This window comes from Sphaeramia orbicularis, chromosome 15 (genome assembly GCF_902148855.1).
Source record: "Sphaeramia orbicularis chromosome 15, fSphaOr1.1, whole genome shotgun sequence".
Lineage (NCBI taxonomy): Eukaryota > Metazoa > Chordata > Actinopteri > Kurtiformes > Apogonidae > Sphaeramia > Sphaeramia orbicularis.
Genome location: NC_043971.1, coordinates 45872866 through 45894783, shown reverse-complemented (window position 1 = coordinate 45894783; position 21918 = coordinate 45872866). Strand labels below are relative to the sequence as shown.

Sequence of the window (21918 nt, the reverse complement as noted above, 5' to 3'; positions counted from 1 at the left end):
AACACAGCTTTATTTGATAAATAAATTTTTTTAGAGAGACAGAGAGAGAGAGGATGGCTTCATGATGGTTGATTTCTTTGTTATAGACCTCCAACCTCTAGGAGGGCACATGCTACATCCCATCGAGCCTTTGAAACGTCAGCAGGATGGGTCTGGGTGGTCTCGATGTCTCCACGGCTAAGAAAGTCCTCTGCAAACTGCAAAATGGCATTTTAGGCATTCAGTTACACATGACTGGCTAACAAAGAGCAAAAACTTAACTACAAACACTCTTGATTAAAATATTTACCTTTAACACCAAAATCCCACAGCTACTGCTGTCTTGCTGGTGGTTGTGGTTAACAGTTTTTACACTCCATTTATGTCGATGGACCTCACACCCTGCCATCCTCAAGAAGTTCCTAATTATTGTTTAAATAGCATAACAAACATATGCAATACATGAGACACATTCTCATCACATAAGAAAGACCAAGAGCTCTGATGTGACACTTTCAGTTTGTTGTCTTTTGTGTATGTACAATGTAAGTCTTATTATTATATGCTGAATGTCTGTCTCCAATACATAATAAATAAAAAAAAAATCAAAACAAGAGCTTCAAACTTTGCACTTTCATCTAAACATTTGACCTATGTTATTAAAGTTCAAACTTTCAAAAGCCATTACCTCCAGTTTTGTAGGATTTTGTGTTCATACTTGTCTTCGTTACCCAGTGGATTGACCAGTAGAAGTGTCCTCTCTGACATGTTGACAATCTATAAATGTTTAGTGGATTCATGTTATTCCATCACACTATGACATATGTATGTAGCAAATCCTTTTATGAAAATAGACTTCTGTTGCATCAGGTCAACCGAAATGCATATATACACAATACATGCCAGAAATAGGTTTGAAGAAAATTTAAGAAAGCCACTGACCACTAAAATCCAGTGAGCGTCTACACTGACAGGACAAATCCACCTATCTTCCACTGGAAATTTCATCTGACAAGGGAACAAGGTACGTAGGAATTTCTCCAGTAAGGAATTTCTTTTGTTTTCCAAACCTAGCTCACTCGTTGCATGTATGGAATCATAACTTAATTCACACAAGTGTGGGTAGTCACAGGAATAGTTAACATAGATTTTGCCACTCAAATGGTAGGCCACCATTTAATAATCTAAATGCCATTAATACCCAGGTGACCCAACGTACTTAACGCTAATATGTGCTAATATCAACTTCCTTACGCTATTATCATGTAACGTCAATATTGTACGTCAATCTTTCGTGCACGTTATTAATTGCATACATGGTTACTTGTGAAACGGCACTATAAAAGTAATGTACTTTCAAAATACTACTCACTAACAGCGCCAGCGTCGAAGTCAATTCCACTTCTGGATGGGGTAGCTTATATCGATAGGCATTTAAACAGTGAAAATGCTTGGGAGTCATGTGCATGTGTGCGCATGCTCAGTAGCGCTAGGTAGCTCAACTCGACCGGTAGGGTGGCTCGACAGGACACTGGCCGTCTGCATTGGCCGGGGTGGGCTCAGCCCACCCAAATGTCCGTCTTGCCCATCCAATTGAAAGTTAAGGGAAAACCTTAATCCAATAAAAAAAATATAACAGACTGCATTACTATTGGGTCTTATTTGCAATTGGGTGGGCAGCCAACAGCCCGCCCTATTCCATCAGTGATTGGTTGTCGTTGTTTTGCATTCCCTAAGCACTTCATTTGCTCAAACGGCAGCTCACTGTCATGTGTTTCTGAGCTGCGGGGAAATAAACGACCCTCCTTGGTCTCTGCTGCAGGTATTGATGTCTCTGCTGCACCTGTCGGGGTTTCTGTTTAATACCGCAATTTGGATCGGAATTTCACTGTATCTGTGACCTTTTGACATGCTTTTGGGTTGAGCACCATCTCTGGGCTCCTGCACAGCAGCCGGCCCGGGGCAGCAGCCATCTCATCACCTTATGTACGCACACACTGACGAAAGCAACGCCAATAAAACACACGCATCGGGCAATACACCACCAGTAAAACAAAAAAACACACACACATTGGACAACACAATGCCAGTAAAACACACACACACACGGTCTCTCAATTGTCACCCAAGGAGGGGACAAAAACTGAGTGAGGGGTAAATTATCTCTGTCAATGAATTATATTAATTATTATGATAATTTTGTCATGGTGGTTCATTCCACTGACATTTGAGTCCAAAGTTCAGGGTTTTAGATGGAAAAAGAAAGATTTATTGTTTTTCTTTGTCATTTGTCACTTTTCAGATTGAATTTGAATGAGACTCATGGTTCATGAATTATAAAAAAATATAATTGTGTTATTTTATTTTTACTTTTGGTCAAGTTTAAGTTGTTTGTGCAGTTGTTCTATTGTGCCACTTCTCAGACTGAGCTTGAACAAGAGTAGACTGCCTTGTTTTTGTATAAATTCTGGCCACAGTGAGAATAATTTATCTTATTGGTATTTAGTATTCATTCTTTTATTTTTCAAGCTCATCCAATGGAAAGAAATATGAATGAATGACTTTTAAAATCATTTTTATTTTATATTAAAAAGTAAATGAACACAGATGAGCTGCCTGACAACTGAATTTGTCTTTGGGGATCAATAAAGTGATTCTTATACTTAAAGCTGCTGTATGTAGGATTGTGGCCAAAACTGGTACTGCAATCACATCCAAAATACTGGAGAGCGTGGTATCCTCTCCGCCTCCCCCCAGGCTAGGGGTTGCCAGATCCAGCATGAGCGTCTACTACTAGCATTTCCACTAATCCTTGCCACCACAGCATAAATTTCATACAAAAAAATCATCACCAGACTTATTCTACATAAGTCTAATATATAATAGGCCAGGACAAATCTCCTGCACACTCTAATGAAAGTTTGCGAAGATTCAGGAGATAGGGAAAAGGTAAATGAGCATTAGGTTTCACTTTTACTACAAGCCGCACGATCGCTTTACCCCTCCACTGAACCACGGACGCCGAACTACCGAACCCCCCCCGACCCAAACCACAGACGTCAAACTACCGAACCCCCCCCCCTTTCAGATTACACACCACTACATGAAGAGGTCACTTCCACAGAAAACACTGAACTACAAGGGGCTACCATGGTAAGAGACAAGTCCTACACCCGGTCTGTTCACCAGTCCCAGACCAGTAGTCTCTTCACCAGGGCCAGGAGAAGAGAGTGATGCCCGGCCCCGGGAGAAAGGACCGGGTGAAGAGGCCGCGACCCTGGCTCTCAGTGGCTCTTACCGGTGGTCAGACTAAGGCAGAGCCGGCGTCGATCTTCAAATCCTTCTCCTCTTTCAGTCGTCTCCATGTTTCAAAATCATCTTCTATACATATCTTTGTTTTGTTCCTCACTTTGTCACGACGTATTTGGGAATAATAAGAGGCCTTTTAGGTTTATTAACGTCAGACATTTATGATCAGAGATGTTCCAGCTGCAGCTCAGTGGGAACTGGCAACCTGGATGAACATAGGTGACTGACTCCGTGATTGGCAGACAGGTGATGGGCGGAGCCTCAGACCAAAACACACAGTGTCAACATAAACGTCATTTCAGAGCTGACACTGAGCTTTTCAAATGCAAATATTCTGGCTGGACTACTACTGTCAGTGATATTAGTATTTGAAATGAACATGATTCCTTAATGTCTGGTGACAGTCAAGGCCAGTTTACAATTACTTAGAACATAATTCCTACACACTGCACATTTAAATAAACCCCCAAACCACTTCTTTTCAGTGATGTCAGGACTGCAAGTCAAATTCTCAGCCTTCAGGCCACTATTCAGCTTCACTATCATCTGTACGTACCAGCCAAGTTGCCCACCTGTTATTTCAGCCAGCCCACCCTAATATGACAGGCTACAACCAGCCCTGGTAAAAGAGGTCATTATAATGTTCAATGTTGGAATGAAAATTTTCAGTTAATTTTATAGGTTTGACTATCTTCTGATGTATCTATTAAAATAATCCAATTTTTATTATATGTACTTGTTTTATATCAAAACAAAGCATCCAGGCAGAATAAAAATGGAAAACACAAAAACAACTCCGACTAAATTATCTTCTTACTTCTGTCACCTTCTGTCACACCCCCAACACCCCCTGACTCCTACACACCCACACTGTCTCTAATGCTTCAACCCCTCCCCCTTCAATCTTATAAGCAGCACCTCTCCCCCTCCTCCACTGAAGATAACAGCACTCTCCCCCACATAATAGTGACTACCGACCAGGTTAGGAGACAGCTGGAGAGACTTCACCAGGAGAAGGCTGCAGGTCCTGATGGCATCTCCCCTAGGATCTTGAGGACCTGTGCCAGCCACGGTCTTCTGTACTGAAACAACTGTACAACCTGAGCCTGAGTCTGGAGAGAGCACCCATGCTGTAGAAGATGTCCTGCCTGGTTCCTGTCTCCAAGAAATCAACTTCATCTCACATGGCTGACTACAGACCAGTAGCTCTCACCTCTCATGCCATGAAGGTCCTGGAGTGACTGGTTTTAGCCCAGCTGAGGCTACAGGTGAAAACATTTCTAGATCCTTGGAGGAGGACAAATACCTGGGGTTGGTGATCAGCAACAGATGGGACTAGAAATCCAACACCAAGGCTGCATACAAGAAGGGGATGGGCAGACTCTACTTTTTGAGGAAGCCAAGATCCTTTGACGTATGCAACAAGATGTTGGAGATATTCTACTAGTTTGTTGTGGTCAGCACCATATTCTTTGCGGCTATTTGTTGGGGCAGCAGTATCAGAGCCAGCGACACCAACAGACTTGATAAAATTATCAAGGAGGCCAGCTCGGCAATAGGTCTGAGACTGGACTGTTTTTGAGACGGTGGTGGAGAGGAGGACACTAAGGAAACCGATATCCATCATGGACAATGATGAGCACCCTTTCCACCACACATTGGACAGACAGTGGTGCACCTTCTCCAACAGACTGCCTCCATGATTTAGATGGAGCCTCCCTAATTTTAAAGTCAACTTATCCTTCAAAGTAAACCAGATGTTTCCAAACTCTGGAATTCACTGAAGCCTATTAAAATGATGTTTTCCTTGTTTTACTCAACTATACAATACCCTGGCTAAAGCTGTGACTTGTGAACTGAATGCTGCTAACATTTCTAACATTTTTCTTGTCAAAGTGTCAGATGATTTGCTGTGGTGAACCCCTAAGGGAGTAGTCAAAAGGTTGAAAGCAGTAGTAGATGTTAAAATGTATATATATATATATATATATATATATATATATATATATATATAGAGAGAGAGAGAGAGAGAGAGAGAGATAGATAGATAGATAGATAGATAGATAGATAGATAGATAGATAGATAGATAGATAGATAGATAGATAGATAGATAGATAGATAGATAGATAGAGCTGAAAAAGTTGTGGAGCAGCTTACACACAAACACATATATCTTTATAGATGTGTGTGCGTGTGTGTGTGTGTAAGCTGCTCCACAATTTTTTCAGCTTGAGACCCAGATTTTAAACTAAATGCACATTATTGTATTGTTGAGTCATTCAATGTAATGTTGTTATGTTATGTCTTTTATTTCTGTTATTTCTTATATTTCTTATTTTTGTAGTTGCCTGTTTTTACCTCATTTTCATCTTGTTCACTTTTCTACTGTGTCTTTTATGTCATTTCCTTCTCGCTGCATCTTTTATTTAATGTTCATATTTCATTTCATTTCATTTCATTTATTAAGATCCCCATTAGCAACTGATGATTCAGTTGCTATTCTTCCTGGGGTCTCCTCTACATTACATTACAATTTTAAATTTTCACATTAATCTTACACCATTCACGCACACACACACACACACACACACACACACACACACACACACACACACACACACACACACACACACAAAAACAGGACATATACAACAGCCCAATGCAATTAAAATAAATAAACAAACAAAATAAGTACTATACATTTGTACTCCTTCACCAAATAATAGCTGTCTGATACAAATGAGACAAACAAAGTAAATGCTATACATTTGTACTCCTACACTAAACAATAGCTTTCTGATACAAATCATGAAACATCTTTCAATATTAGCAATGCTCATTCCATTTCATGCCTGTTGTGTCAACAAAAAAAGTTTTATTTATTATATTTCTTTTGAAAACATTTTCTATTATTTTCCAACAACAAAAACCCTGGCAATCTATTCCATGCAACCATGGCCTGATAAAAAACAGTTCTCTGTAACTGATTTGATCTGCCTAAAGGCAGAGCACACCGTGTTTCAGTGGTTTGTCTTGTATGATAATTATGTTGATCAGCAAAAAATGACAGTTTTCTGTGAATAATTTGTGGAGTTTGTGTTGCGATAATGTTATGAATAAATGATAATAAAGAATTTTTCAATCTAGATTTTACAGTTAACCATGTCAAACTATTGTGCATTGTGGTTCTATTAGTTCTGTAAGGGCAACCCAAAACAATTTGTGCCGCTTTATCCTGTGCAACTTGCAATTTGTGTAAATTATTTTCATTAGTATTTGACCAAACAAGGCATAATCCATATGAGATAATACTAATGACTGAACTAATAGCTTGGTCAACCATTGAGGAATAAATTTCTTACAGTGTCTAATTATTCCTATACTCCGACCCATTTTTTGCTGTATATTATTTATTTGACCATTCCATGACAATGTGCCATCCACAATTACACCCAATAAATTAGCTTCATTTACTTGTTGAATCACATTTTCTCCTACAGTTAAGTGCAACGTTGGTGACATGTTGTTTCATTGTTCACATAGTTTTTAATCTTCTTGCATCTTTTACATTATTTTTGTCCAGTGTATGTCATTTTTATTTAGTTGTGTCTTTTATGCCACTTGCATCATGTTATCTTGTCACCTCCCATCTTTATTTCCCATGAAATTCACATAAAAACACCTCTGTGACCTATTTTTGGTCCTGACAGGCAGATCTAAGATAATGTTCAGTATATTCCTTTTTTGTTTTGTTTACGGCAGTGTTTTTCAATCTTGGAGTCTCAACCAAATGGGGTTGCCTGAAATTTCAAGTAATTAATAAAAAATAAAATAAAATACAAATAAAAACATATGGTGAGTTGAGAGAGACAATCACAACATATAAAAGACATGACAAACTCTGAAGCTGAAACTGAAGCACAGTGGAGCTGTTTATCTTTCAAATGTTCATTGTGGCTGGTTTAAGAAGCTGCAGCTCTTTCGTAATTCATAGTTTGAGTTATTGCTCATTCAGTATTAATTTGCAGCCTTTTAAATACAAACTCGAATGAGTGTACATATATTCTGACCAAGGAAAATAAAATTCTCACTTTGTGCAGTAATCTACACCTGGCTTTATTTGCAACAGTAAACACGATCAAAAACAAATTAATTTGAGAAAAAAAAAAAAAAAAAAAAATCTTCGTTTTGAATGTCTGGAGTCGCCAGAAAATAGTGATGTTAAAATGGGGTCATGAGCCAAAAAAGGTTGGAAACCCCTGGTTTACATTATCATTCTTTTTTTCTGTTTCAATACTTGTTACTGTCATTATGCCATAAGTAATACTGAAGACATGGTGATAATTGTCTTTCATTTCTTCAGCTGCATTCCTCACCTATGGTTTTAGGATGTATGAAGGTGTAACCTTAGCCCTTATTAATGTCAGCCACTCCCTCCACTCCGTCAAGTTATTCAAGTCGAACGTGTTGCACAGTGCGCCTGCAGCTGTCGTTCGTCTGTATTCTGCACCAGTCTCACAGGCCATGGCTCTGAACGTCCCGGGACTCATAGCTACAATTATTTTCTACCTCTTGGTACTCGGCATCGGCATCTGGGCCTCCATCAAATCCAAACGGGATGAAAACAGGACGCAGGCACATCATGCCGACATGGCCCTGCTGGGAGACAGGAGGATCAGTTTAGTAGTCGGCATCTTCACAACAACCGGTGAGTGCATTTGACTGCAGTGCTGCAGAGGATACCGCTTTGATTACACCCACAGGACCGTCTGCCAGAATAGCATTTGAACTATTCCATGTTCACCGGACGGCTTTCATACATTTTTTTTTTTTTTTTTTTTTACGATATGGTATTGTGAGACATAATGCCTACTGAGGAGAGCTACATTAAGTGTAATAATATTATTTATAACACTGATGCTAAAAACAACTCAAAATATTAACTTGCTTTATTATTTAGGGAAACTCAGTTTCTGTATTTTACCCATTTGTACAGTACCTAGCATTAGCATTAGCATTAACATAGCACACATTAGGAGCAGTGAGGTCCCATTTACGGAGCCCTAGGGCCAACTATATCTTCATCAGTTCTTCACAGGACAATCAACTAGTATGATTCTGTCACTGTTTTTTGTCCTATGAAGGACTTTGTAACATGTAAAAAGTTCTATGCACTACTACTAATAATAATCATCATAAAAATTAAAGCAATCACAATCATATCTTTTGAAAATGTGTACAATTTTCATTTTATTTAATTTGGGAGACATATGACCACTTATGTTCATTTTTTAATTTATTTTTTTTTCTGGCTGTAACCCTGAAGTATGGTATGGGAATGGACTCTTTGCTGTTCCTCAAATTATATTGCATATAGTAATTTGCAGCAGGTGCATTCCTTTTTTCTTTTTTAACACTATCAAAATGGGAGTTTTAAGATAGGCCTGGCTCATGATTACATGTGGTTTCTTAAAAGGGAAAGGTAGTTAAGTGGCTTTATTTAAAGTAGTCAGGCAGCAAACAATGACCAAATAGTTATTCAGAACAGGCAAAAGGATTGGAGAATTGGAGAGCAGGTAAAAAAAAAAGAAAAAGAAATAGTACAGTATTAGCTAATCATTACGCATGATTATTTCAAGGCACTTCATTAAGTCAGGTCAAGGCTTTGAAATACATTGAGGAAACAGAGGAAGCCCAGGGTGACAGTGGGAAGGAAAAACATCCAACAGAACCAGTGGTCAGCCATCTGAATGGACTGATTAGGGTGACTGAAGAGAGGAAGAACAAAAGAAAGCATAGAGGAAGACCCAAAAACAACACAGATGCTGGACTACACAGTCAGACACTGGTCAGGTTGGAGTCCAGAACCACATACTTGGAACAAACAGCTCTAGATCCAGATATACCTGGAGAAAGGAATAGGAAGAGAGAGGACAGAGAGGAAACAGCCAAAAATGTAGGAAAGGGAAGACACAAAGCAAGTGAACATGGAGAGACAGGAGGAGGAGAGGTGGTTGATGCATCACACTGTCACACATTTAATATGTGTATTAAATGCAAAGTCCTGGTAAAAAAAACTCCCAGCTTGGAACAGTTGCAAGTGATGCAGCAGAATTATGAATTCAAAAATTATTTACTCAAAATACATTTGCATGGATGTTTACACCCTGCTGTCTTCTTGTTTGACCAGTGGCTTTTTAACTATTTTATGGACTTCATAAAGTTCATAAGTTTGAAAATGTGACACTAAAGCAGTGTGTCCACCATGCAGCAACCTGGGTGGGTGGGACCTTCATCATTGGCACAGCTGAGACGGTGTACAACCCAGATTTAGGACTCTTCTGGGCTGTGATGCCAGTAGCAGCAACAGTGGCCTTCGTTCTTGGTAAGATATGTGTATCTATTTTGTACAGATTTACAAATTATTTATTAGTATATTACTTAATTGGTTTTAAACACTTTATTAATAGGCTGTTACAAGTCATCAGGTATCAGGGCCATAGTGACTATTTGCTTTTTAAGCCTTGGATCGGTGCACTCCTTTCTGCACTGAAGAGCACACACAATGTTACTGTGCCTCTCCCTAGGCAGTTTGAGGACAAACAGACCCTGACACTTAGGGCTATTAACATATGTTAACATCCTACATAGACCACTCCCTCTACAGTATAAGTCTGCCCCCTCCAGCAAATAAAAGTGATGACATTTTTGGGATTTCAATAACAAAACCAGTCCAGCTGAAATTTGAAAACAACTAATGATGAATCCTGGCTGAAAATTCACCCAATGGCAGGTATATACCAGCAGAGTACCTCCTGTGTGCCAGAAAAATGTGAACACACAGCCCAACAAAGTGTAGAAAGTAGGCCTTGTCAACTTTAGACATTTTAATGTGGAAAAGTTACATACTCTGTGCTAATTTCAAAACTTAACCCAAGCATCAAAATCTACCACCTTAACGTTCACCTTAATGCTGATTGGACACTACATTTTGTCTTTTGTAGTTCTTTCCTCAGTGCCATATTTAGCTTAACAGTATGCAAAAAAAGAGACCAGTTGTGAACTTTTATCAAATTATGAAACCTGATAAATATTGAGTTTCTTTTCTCTGAGTCACAGTTGGTCTAATATGGTTTCCCATTAATTGTGCAACTAACATAAACGGTAACAGCAGGACTCATGTCTACCCCTGTAAAGGAGCTACATATTATATTTCAACTTTACGATATTAAAAAAATGACCTTAAAGGTAAAGAGTGTTTAGAAAAAGATGAGCTCTGGTGTTATTTCAAAGATTTCAGTTTTTTCCATTTAACAAACAGGGCTAACAGAGCTATGATATAAATTATTTGCTTATGCGTGTGAACATGTAATATTTTACTTTGATCAAATGTCTGAGATTGTGCATGAAGGAGAAAACCTGATGATACCATAATACAGATATGTGAAAACAGTGAGCATCAAGCTTTATTACCTCCACCAGGAGGTATTGTGATCACTTTGCTTTGTATGTTTGCGTGTTTGTTTGTTTGTTAGCAAGATAACTCAAAAAGTTATGGACGGATTTTCATGAAATTTTCAGGAAATGTTGGCACTGGCACAAGGAAAAAATGATTAAATTTTGGTGGTGATCGGGGGGGACACAGATCTGTCTTGGTGGAGGTCTGCGCTCTCTGAGTGCTTTTCTTGTTCAGTGAGTGATACAGACTGTAGGAACACAGCATACATTTCTTTTGGTGGTTTTGGTAGCTGTGGTTGCATTCTGATAGAAGACTTCCTGCTGTTGTTGATAGATGTCAATACAATACTACATATACATAGATACACATACTACATAATCATAATAATAGTCAATACATCCAAATGTATCACATTTAAACTGTGGTGATTCAGTGATATCAATTGTGTGTCTATCCATCCAAGGTGGACTTTTCTTTGCAGAGCCAATGAGAGACAGAAAGTATGTGACCATGATGGACCCTTTTCAGATTAAGTATGGAAATGGACTGAGTGGACTTCTGTCTATAGCACCATTGATGTCAGAAATCATTTGGGTGACATCAACACTAATAAGTTTAGGTAAGTGGTTATGAATTAGCATGATAATGTGAGTTTTTCCTTGTAAAGTGCAAGATTAATATGCTCCAACTGCCATTGTTCATATTAACATCTTATAATATTTTACAAATTGTCAAATTAAGAAGGAACATATCTTGCCCATACATAGAAACAGATCTTAATGCATCATAATCTGAAAAAGTTGACGGTAAACAATGGACATTAAGTTTTGAAACCATAAAGAGAAATGGAAACATCACCAATGCCTCCAGGGATGTGGTACTGCAGCAAAACAGCACACAACAATGTGCTTGCTACACACATTGCAACCAGTTTATCAAGATCTTATCATTAAGTTTCCCATTTTTCTGCTCATGCCTTATTGCCCATAGCAACTTTTGTCTTTTTTTCCCCACTAGCTTAGAAAACTTGGTTCTGGGGTCTTTACATAGTTCGTACTGCATCATGAGACACAGTAGCTTTAAGGCATTTATCAGTTTTTTGCCGCTGTAATAGACCATGGAGAATGTCCTTTGTAAATTTTAAAAGTAAAACTGATTGACAAAAAGAATTACAAATAGCATTTCATTGAAGTTATATTCATGTATTTAGTGTAAATTCATACAGTTTCCTTCGTATAAATACAGTATTGCGTTGTGTGTTTCGCAGGTGTAACAATGAGTGTGATTTTGGATTTATCCTATGCTGTGTGCATCTGGATCTCTGCAGCTGTGGCCATCATCTACACCCTGCTGGGAGGTCTCTACTCAGTGGCCTACACAGACATCATCCAACTTGTCCTTATTTTTATCACCTCGGTATGTCTGCCAGCCACACATGAGCCACACTAGACCTTCAGGTTTGGGTTTACACAAGTTAAAACAAGGACATTTTTGTAACAAAATGCCAGTAGGATTATCTCGGACGAACGGTGATGCACTCTGTTTATCTTAATTATTTCTCCACTAGAATAGTTAGAGGAGTAGTAGTAGAATAGAGTACTTAAACATAACCACCTGATCTTCTCCCTGTCTTCCCTTAGTGGGTGTGTGTCCCTTTCCTCCTCATGAGTCCAACTTCCGTTGACATCACCACCACCTCTTTTAACCACACCTTTCAGGCTCCATGGGTTGGTAGTCTGACTGCAGACAATATCTGGAAGTGGATCGATATTTTCTTACTACTGGTATGGTCATGAAACATTGTTGGCATCTTTATACTATAAATCTATACTTTGGCTATAAATTCTATGAATCCAACTGCAAAGTGAACATATTAAAAGAACTGAGGAACCTCAGAGGACTCCTTTATATGGGAGTATTTTATAAAATCTCACCAAAGAGCTGACCTGTTGGATAAAACTTCAGTCAGGTCCATAAGTATTTGGACAGTAACGCACATTGTATAATTTTTTTGCAGTTTTCTTTACGCCACCACAGTGGATTAGAAATGACTGTGCAAATACTTATGGAGCTGCCTGAACGTTTGTATTTCAAAAAAATACACCTACACTTTTACTTTTCATATTAATTTTTCAGTATTTTCTGTGTTCACCCTATCAGAGTGTAGGGGATCTGGGTTTCCAGGACTTCCACCAAAGGACACTATCAGCTTCTTCCTCAACCACGGCCAAACTTCGATGTTATGCTGCAGCATTTCTCATTCCCACATTTGGAATTCCTCCTGTTCTCATTGGGGCAGTAGCTGCATCAACTGGTATGAAGTCAAGTTAAATGCATTTGAACTTATTTGTAAAACTTTATTTCTATCCATAAGTGGATAATACATTTGTACACCATGTACAGTTTTTTATCAGTGATTAGTCTGACACTTTCTTTTTTTTATGCACCATTACATCATCAGAATCACAACCCTGTTCCTGTTCATTTCTCCAGACTGGAACCTGACCTCATATGGTTCTCCTCCTCCATATGAACGAGGACAGACGGGTCTGATTTTACCGCTCTCCCTGCAACACTTAACCCCATCATATATCTCTGTCTTTGGCATCGGAGCTGTGGCTGCTGCTGTGATGTCATCAACTGACTCTGCCCTTTTGTCTGCTGCTTCCATCTTCTCATCAAACATCTACAAGAAGATCCTGAGGACACAGGTATAGTGAAGGCAAGGGTATACTCTAGCATCACCCATGGAATGTCCATGTCTTCAAACTGATTTGTTGATCCACATTCAAAGTCACGGTAAAAAAAATGCTCACCTGTGACTGCATAACAACAGTGTCAGATATTGTTTTTGTGAGTTTTGATTCACTGGGTGAGCAAAGTGCAGACAAATGGTAGAATGAGATGGACAGGAAAAAGGAGGAAGATAGAAGAGGAAGCAGGTACACTGAAATGTAAATATTTGCAGTGAACAGAATGCAGAAACGCTGCTAGTCTAGTACACCACTCAGTGTTCTGCAGCACACAGCCCCGCCCCTTAAAGTTCCTGGTAATCTGGAAAGTACTACCTCCCTACGAGGAACTTCTTCGGGGTAAATTCGGGGCCGGGGGAAAGTTGGGAAATTTGTGGAAACGCACCAGGAACTTTGAAAGTTCAGGGTAATACAAAAGTTCCTGCAAAAGTTCCCGAAGTGGGAAAGGGCCTAATAAGGAAGAAACTCCGAGTGGAACAAAGATGCTCTGTGTGGTCCATTTGCAGTTTTCAGATTTTTTGTGCTGAGAACTGAACAAACACTGACTGTAGGTAATATAAATCAGGTGACTGGCATTATAGGTAGAAATGTGAATTATCTGTGTAATGTTGTTGTTGTCCAAAATGCAATGACAGAAGATTCCTGAGATTACAACAGCAGTTTACCAGGAAAGAGGAGTGCCAATACAATATAACTGAACATGTCTTCAACAACTGTACTGTTAACATCAATATCCAAATAAATGTGAATTAACAGACAAATCTTTAAGTGTCCTTTCCATTGTATCTGTGGAAAGGATGCTACGGAAGCGTATTGCATTCACAAAAAAAAAAATATTTCGGCTCTGTTTTTCTGAATTAATGAGATAATTATCTCATAATTACGAGAAAAAATAAGTTAAAAAAAAAAATCGGCGCTGTTTTTCTGAGTTTATGAGATACTGTTTCCTGAAAAAAAAAAAAAGCTCTGTTTTTCTGAGTTTATGAGATACTGTTTCCTGAAAGAAAAAAAAAAAAAGCTCTGTTTTTCTGAGTTTACGAGATACTGTTTTCCGAAAAAAAAAGCTCTGTTTTTCTGAGTTTACGAGATACTGTTTTCCAAAAAAAAAAAAAAAAGCTAGGTTTTTCTGAGTTTACGAGATACTGTTTTCCGGAAAAAAAAAAAAAAAAAAGCTCTGTTTTTCTGAGTTTACGAGATACTGTTTTCTGAAAAAAATAAAATGTGTCTGTGTTTCTCTGTCAGTGGGACAGTGGTCCCTGGTCCAGGCAGGAGCTCCTTCTATCTGTGCTGCTGAAAGCCTCTCGGGGGAGCGTGAAGTTGTTTCCGTTCTCGTAACCGGTTCCGATTACGGATCATGGAACTAGTTTCATTCACAGAAATCAGAACCATGCCCCGCTTTGTGCACGGATCAAGCCCTTCAACCACACCGGCGCTCAGAGCCTGTAGCCCTGCTTCCTGACAGGGCACGACCGCGGTGATGGGAGTTGGCATTAATGAAGTCAAATAAAATGACATTCACCAGCATTAAAGAAAATATACACAGCAGAAGAGTGCACATGTGGATTCATTTATTTGTCAGACCTGATGGAAAGCATTAGTCAGAACTAGATCCATAGAGGAGCGGCTTGGTGAACCGGTTCGTTCCCCCCCAATAACTTTCCATCAGGTCCAGGCGGACAGCTATCCGCTCCCCGGTGTGTAAGCCGGACTGGAGCGGGTGGACGGAGCAGCTCAGCTCGACAGAACAGCGGCGCTCGGAGCCTGTAGCCCGGCACCACGACGCGGTGATGGGAGTTGGCATTAATGACTACTACCACTACTAGGACTCCTGCCATGGGGTGGGTGTCCCGTCCCGGTGCATTGGGCCGACCAGGTGAACCAGTGTTGTCCATTGCTGGTGGTCTTGCTCCAGCTGCTCTGCGTCCTCCATGGTAACTCCATGTTGTTGGAGGTCACCTGCAATGACGTCGAGCCATTGGGTGCGGGACTTGCCTTGTAGTCGTTTCCAGTCTGCGGCCTTTGGGTCAAACTGAAGGATGGCTCTTGTTGGATGGTCAGGAGGGAGGCGGAGGACATGACCGAACCAGCGGATGCGACGTTGCGCGGCCAGGCTGGATGCTTTGGGTTGGCGTGTGCGGGCTCCAAGCACCTGATTGGAAACCCGCAGGGTCCACCTGATGTTTTCTGGTTCTGAGAGCCCTGCTATCAAAGCCATCTATTCTGGCAGCCAGAGTCTGGTTTAAGGGCCGTGTTTCCGAGCCATAGAGCAGGATGGAGAGGACGGCAGAGTTGTAGATCCGGAGCTTCGTCCTGCGTGAGATGGTCTGGTGCCGCCGCAGTGGTTTCCAGAGAGACTGCAGAGCTGATGCTGCCAGGGCCCTTCTGCGGGTAATCTCTGGTTTTAGGTCCCCGTTGTCTGTCACCACCCCAGATACACAAAGCTCTTGACAAGTTCTACAATGTCATTACCAAGCTGCAGGGGAGGTGGATCCGGCCCATCACCGACATGCATGAGCTTGGTTTTTGTCCAGTTCACTTGGAGGCCAAGCTTCTGTGCCTTTTCACTGTATCTGCCCAGAGCATCTGTCAGCTGACTGTAGGATGTGCTGAGCAGGATGGCGTCAGCAGCGTACTCCAGGTCCTGGCATTAATGAAGTCAAATAAAATGACATTCACCAGCATTAAAGAAAATAGAAACAACAGAAGAGTGCAAATGTGGATTCATTTATCTGTCGGACCTGATGGAACGCATTAGTCAGAACTAGATCTGTGGAGGAGCGTCTTGGTGTCCCGGTTCACCCCCCACCCCCATAGCTTTCCACCTGGACCTGATGGAAAGCTGTCCGGGGGTGGGGGGGTGAACCGGGACACCAAGATGCATATTTTCTTTAATCATGGTGAATGTCATTTTATTTGACTTCATTCATGCCAACTCCCATCACCGCGTCGTGGTGCCGGGCTACAGGCTCCGAGCGCCGCTGTTCTGTCGAGTTTAGCTGCTCCGTCCACCCGCTCCAGTCCGGCTTACACACCGGGGAGCGGATAGCTGTCCGCCTGGACCTGATGGAAAGTTATTGGGGGGGGACGAACCGGTTCACCAAGCCGCTCCTCCATGGATCTAGTTCTGACTAATGCTTTCCATCAGGTCTGACAAATAAATGAATCCACATTTGCACTCTTCTGCTGTGTATATTTTCTTTAATGCTGGTGAATGTCATTTTATTTGACTTCATTAATGCCAACTCCCATCACCGCGGTCGTGCCCTGTCAGGAAGCAGGGTTACAGGCTCCGAGCGTCGGTGTGGTTGAAGGGCTTGATCCGTGCACGAAGCGGGGCTTGGTTCTGATTTCTGTGAATGAAACTAGTTCCATGAGCCGTAATCGGAACCGGTTACGAGAACGGAAACAACTTCACGCTCCCCCGAGAGGCTTTCAGCAGCACAGATAGAAGGAGCTCCTGCCTGGACCAGGGACCACTGTCCCACTGACAGAGAAACAGAGCCACATTTTATTTTTTTCAGAAAACAGTATCTCGTAAACTCAGAAAAACAGAGCTTTTTTTTTTTTTTTTTTTCCGGAAAACAGTATCTCGTAAACTCAGAAAAACAGAGCTTTTTTTTTTTTTTTTCCGGAAAACAGTATCTCGTAAACTCAGAAAAACAGAGCTTTTTTTTTTTTCTTCTGGAAAACAGTATCTCGTAAACTCAGAAAAACAGAGCTTTTTGTTTTTTTCAGGAAACAGTATCTCATAAACTCAGAAAAACAGAGCTTTTTTTTTTTTTTTTTTTTCAGGAAACAGTATCTCATAAACTCAGAAAAACAGCGCTGATTTTTTTTTCTAACTTATTTTTTCTCGTAATTATGAGATAATTATCTCATTAATTCAGAAAAACAGAGCCGAAATATTTTTTTTTTTGTGAATGCAATACGCTTCCGTAGGATGCAACAATGTTGCTGCGGAGAAGAAAGTTTTTGTCATCTGCAGTATTCTTTTTTTTACTGGTATTTATTTTATGAATTGTTGATGAGTATATGTAGCAACCACTTTATTAAATCAATAGGCCCTGATAGACTGTGATTTATGAAATCAGGTGAGGTCTGAGGGAACCTACACTGATTGGTCAAATTTGCAGAAAATTTGTGGAGATGGAACAAAATGTCAAAGTTCATGCAGAATTTTATGGAAGCGTATTGCATTCACACAAAAAATTAAATTTGGCTCTTTTTTTCTGAATTAATGAGATAATTATCTTGTAATTTCAAGAAAAAATAAGAAAAAAAAAATTGGCGCTGTTTTTCTGAATTAATGAGATACTGTTTTCTGAAAAACATTAAATTCCGCTCTGTTTTTCTGAATTTACGAGATACTGTTTTCTGAAAAAAAAAAAAAAAATAATAATAATAATTTGCTCTGTTTTTCTGAGTTTATGAGATACTGCTTTTTGAAAAAAAAAATTTGCTCTGTTTTTCTGAATTTACGAGATACTGCTTTCTGAAAAAAAAAAAAAAAAAAAAATTGGCTGTTTTTCTGAGTTTATGAGATACTGTTTCCTGAAAAAAATTAAAATAGCTCTGTTTATCTGTGTCAGTGAGACAGTGGTCCCTGATCCAGGCAGGAGCTCCTTCTACCTGATCTGCTGAAGAAAAGCCTTCAGGGGAGCGTGAAGTTTTTTCTGTTCTCGTAACCGGTTCCGTTTACAGATCATGGAACTAGTTTCGTTTACAGAACTCAGAACCAAGCTGTGCTCTGACCTCCAAGCCCCGCTTCGCACATGTATCAAGCCCTCCAAGCTCACCGGTGTGCAAGCCGGCCAGGAGCTGGCGCTCGGAGCCTGTAGCCCGGCTTCCTGACAGGACACAACGCGGTAATGGGAGTTGGCATTAATGAAGTCAAATAAAATCACATTCGCCAGCATTAAAGAAAATATAAACAGCAGAAGAGTGCAAATGTGTTTTAATTTATTTGTCAGACCTGATAGAAAGCATTACTCACAACTAGATCCGTGGAGAAGCGGCTGGGTGTACCGGTCCGTCCACCCCCACCACCACCACCACCCCACCCCGATAGCTTTCCACCTGGACCTGATGGAAAGCTGGGGGGGGGGGGGACCAGTACACCAAGCTGCTCCTCCACGGATCTAGTTCTGAGTAATGCTTTCCATCAGGTCTGACAAATAAATTCAGAAAAACAGAGCAAATTTATTTTTTTCCAGGAAACAGTATCTCATAAACTCAGAAAAACAGCAAATTTTTTTTTTTTTTCCAGGAAACAGTATCTCATACACTCATAAAAACAGAGCAAAAATTTTTTTTTCAGAAAACAGTATCTCGTAAATTCAGAAAAACAGAGCCAAATTTAATGTTTTTCAGAAAACAGTATCTCATTAATTCAGAAAAACAGCGCCGATTTTTTTTAAACTTATTTTTTTCTCCTAATTACGAGATAATTATCTCATTCATTCTGTAAAAGAGCCGAATTTAATTTTTTGTGTGAATGCAATATGCTTCCGTAGAATTTGAATTGATCTGAGTAACTGTGAAATACAAACCGCCTGGCAGTACTGACTTCATTCATTCACAGCATGTATCTTTGTTGTAGGCGTCAGAGAATGAGATCCGCTGGGTGATTCGCATTTCTGTGGTTATGTTTGGACTTGCCGGAACTTCACTCACCTTCCTGCACACCGGAGTCATGGCTTTCTGGGTCCTGGGAGGAGAAGTGGCCTACATCCTGATGTTCCCACAGCTGGTCTGCGTGCTCTTCTTCAGTATATGTAATGGATATGGTTCCACAGTAGGTTTTCTAGTGGGGTTAGTTTTAAGACTATTATGTGGAGAGCCTTTGTTAAGTCTTACACCTGCCATCCATTTTCCAGGATGCACCCTTGAAGATGGAGTTTACATTCAGTATTCTCCTTTCAGGACTATTTGCATGCTGGTCTCCTTTGCCACCATATTGTTGGTGTCCTACCTGAGTTCTGTGCTCTTTGAAAAGGGAGTGATATCAGAGAAGTGGGATGTGTTTAAAGTAAAACGTGTGCTCCAAACACAAGTACCAGCAGGTGGCAGCAACTGCATAGAAAACTACAACTCACATTCACTGCAACTTACTGTGTGTGAGAATGGAGGAGTCACAGATCCAATGCTGGAGTCAACAGGTTAAAAACAGTCATCTACACGAATATATCATTGCAACATTGCATCAATTTTAAGTTTATTTTAACAAGACATTATGTAATGATACCAAACACAATACATGATTAGATTGTATCAATCTTATGATGAAAAGATGCAATGGAATTAAGTACTAAAGGAGCAATTTATGCATCTTTTCATGGCCCAGCCTTTTTCATTTTCATGTTGTCCATCTAGTTACTGTAGCTCTAGGATCTGAAGGTACGGTGTCTCTAGCAATTACCTTGGATGTATCTATAATGGTGGGCTTTTGATTTCTCTCTCTACCTGTTTATTTTGGCTATGTTGCCACACAGTCCAAAACTATTTTTCCTTTGTTCTTTCTATGTGTTTCTCACATGGTGATTAGCTTTGACTCTCTTCCTTTCACATACATCCCACACTTACAGCTACACTCATGCAACACCTCACATTCATACTGATGATAACACCTCACACCTTTTGTTGATTTACACTATTATTTTTGATTTTGGTCATTTAAAATAAAATTTGGTTAATCGCACTTGGTGTGTTTGTATTGGATAATTTTACGTTTTAAGAGTGATCAATGTAAAATTTCCTTCTGACATAATTTTTGGGAGGAGACTGTGGCTGGCTGGACGAGTTATCAGCAAAGCGTTCTATAATAACATTTATCAACTTTGTCCACAAAGACCTTATCTGTAACAGCAGTGTCCGGTTGGAAACCACACAGCATTCAGTATGTTAACTCTACAACACTCACTGACATGGATGGATTTTAAAAAGCAATAAAACAAATGGGAATTGAACCATAAAAGATGACATTGGCTGAGAGCAAAAAAGCATTAGTATAATAGAATAAAAAGAACAATTGTGGGAATAAATGCAATATATCTTATTAACAAGGGGCATTATTACTAACAGTAGTTGGCATTGAAGTGAAGAATATGTTTTTTACTGTCATAATACAGTAGCCCTGTAACAATATTGTCACTTAGAAGTTACACAGCATTATTGTGGATGTGTACTTTCTGGTACATTGACGGTAGATATACAGTATTAGCTGATAGATATGTTTCAAAGTTCAAGGCTACTTTATTTATACCCGTGGGTAAATTTTGTTTTGCAGACATAGTGATTGCTTTTGGCGTTACAACAAACATACATCGAAAAATGACAACCACAAAACGCCAAGCTCTCACTGCTGGTCATTGCGTGCGCATGCGCCCAACACAAATTCTTTGAAAGAATTACAGTGAAGATAATGTAGGTCAGTCAACCAGTCATGGCATAAACTGACAGCCTGCATAAATGTGATTTTCCAATAAAAGTCTTTGAAATGTCTAAAATGCTTAACATTTCTATTTTGTGTCCGTCAGACACAATTACACAGAATCAGCAACACTTGGAAAACAAAATCACTTTTTTTGGCCATGGCTATGTGCTTAAACAACTTCTTTTTTTTTTTTTTTTTCAAGAATATCAAACTTTGAAGTGGAGACATGATGAGAGAGGTCTTTTGGGACAGAATTATAATAAGGGCCAGAATTCCAGCAGGGGATTTATAATGTTTCAATAAAAAACACAGCATATACAGATGACCAAATAGGGTATAGTCAACCCTCCCAGGATGTATGAAATGCTACAAGTCAGTATAGTCACCCCACAGAACCTTTCCCATGGCATTTATTTTTGTCCTTACTTATCTTTTCAACAGACACATATATTCTGGGATCTTTGCATGCTTCATATTGACAGTCGACTGGTCAGTTGCAGGAGACAAAACATCAGCAGAAGGTGCATTCAAAGGTAGGTGTTCATTTAAAACTGCGCCTGTAAAATGAATATGCATACACTGAGTGTAAAGTACTGTTGGTAAACGTATACTGTATATAAATATTTTGTTTGTTTTTTTCAATTTAACCATGCAAGACAGACAAGTAGACAAACTGAAAATGACCCAAAAAAAGAAAAAAAAAAGCAAGAAGAATGAATAATGTAAAAAGTTATGTATTTTCTGCATGTCCTGAAAGATCAATGTGCAAATAGTGAACTCAGACCCAAACTCCAGCAGAGAAGCTGGTGCTAATGCATTGATTATACAAACTCCAACCAAACAGCTAGACAGCAGAAGAAGAAAAGGATGACTTTAAGGGATGCAGTGTATTATTTACTCAAACAGTATACTGAGAAGTCTTACCATGTACATCTGGGTATACATTTGTCAAGTTTCTTTTCAGGATTTTCACCTACTATGAATC

General features: G+C 39.7%; 1 protein-coding gene and 1 long non-coding RNA gene across 3 annotated transcripts; one reads left to right on the top strand and one right to left on the bottom strand.

Annotated features, from left to right (window-relative positions):
- Positions 1-696: 696 nt before the first annotated feature.
- LOC115433771 (uncharacterized) lies at positions 697-19304 on the bottom strand. The gene is made up of 3 exons (XR_003937419.1): positions 19175-19304; positions 7666-7945; positions 697-756 (listed from the first exon to the last, which is right to left on the bottom strand). It is a non-coding gene; the product is annotated as an uncharacterized LOC115433771 (long non-coding RNA).
- Positions 7781-20740, top strand: LOC115433769 (high-affinity choline transporter 1-like). 2 transcript variants are annotated; one of them, XM_030155261.1, is made up of 8 exons: positions 7781-7997; positions 9561-9674; positions 11212-11367; positions 12076-12164; positions 12389-12532; positions 12909-13062; positions 13242-13459; positions 19101-20740. In XM_030155261.1, the coding sequence occupies exons 1-8, from the start codon at positions 7814-7816 to the stop codon at positions 19662-19664; spliced, it is 1623 nt and encodes a 540-aa protein (XP_030011121.1). In that variant the 5' UTR covers positions 7781-7813; the 3' UTR covers positions 19665-20740. The 2 variants fall into 2 exon arrangements, with proteins under 2 accessions (XP_030011121.1, XP_030011120.1); XM_030155260.1 differs by having other exon boundaries at positions 12016-12164.
- Positions 20741-21918: the final 1178 nt, after the last annotated feature.

Excerpts from the sequence above, each read along its gene's own strand:
- LOC115433769 (XM_030155260.1), top strand. The coding sequence starts at position 7,814 with ATGGCTCTGAACGTCCCGGGACTCATAGCTACAATTATTTTCTACCTC. Across the intron at positions 11,368-12,015 it reads ATCAACACTAATAAGTTTAG|GTGTAACAATGAGTGTGATT; the intron begins GTAAGTGGTTAT and ends TGTGTTTCGCAG. Across the intron at positions 13,063-13,241 it reads GGCAGTAGCTGCATCAACTG|ACTGGAACCTGACCTCATAT; the intron begins GTATGAAGTCAA and ends TCATTTCTCCAG.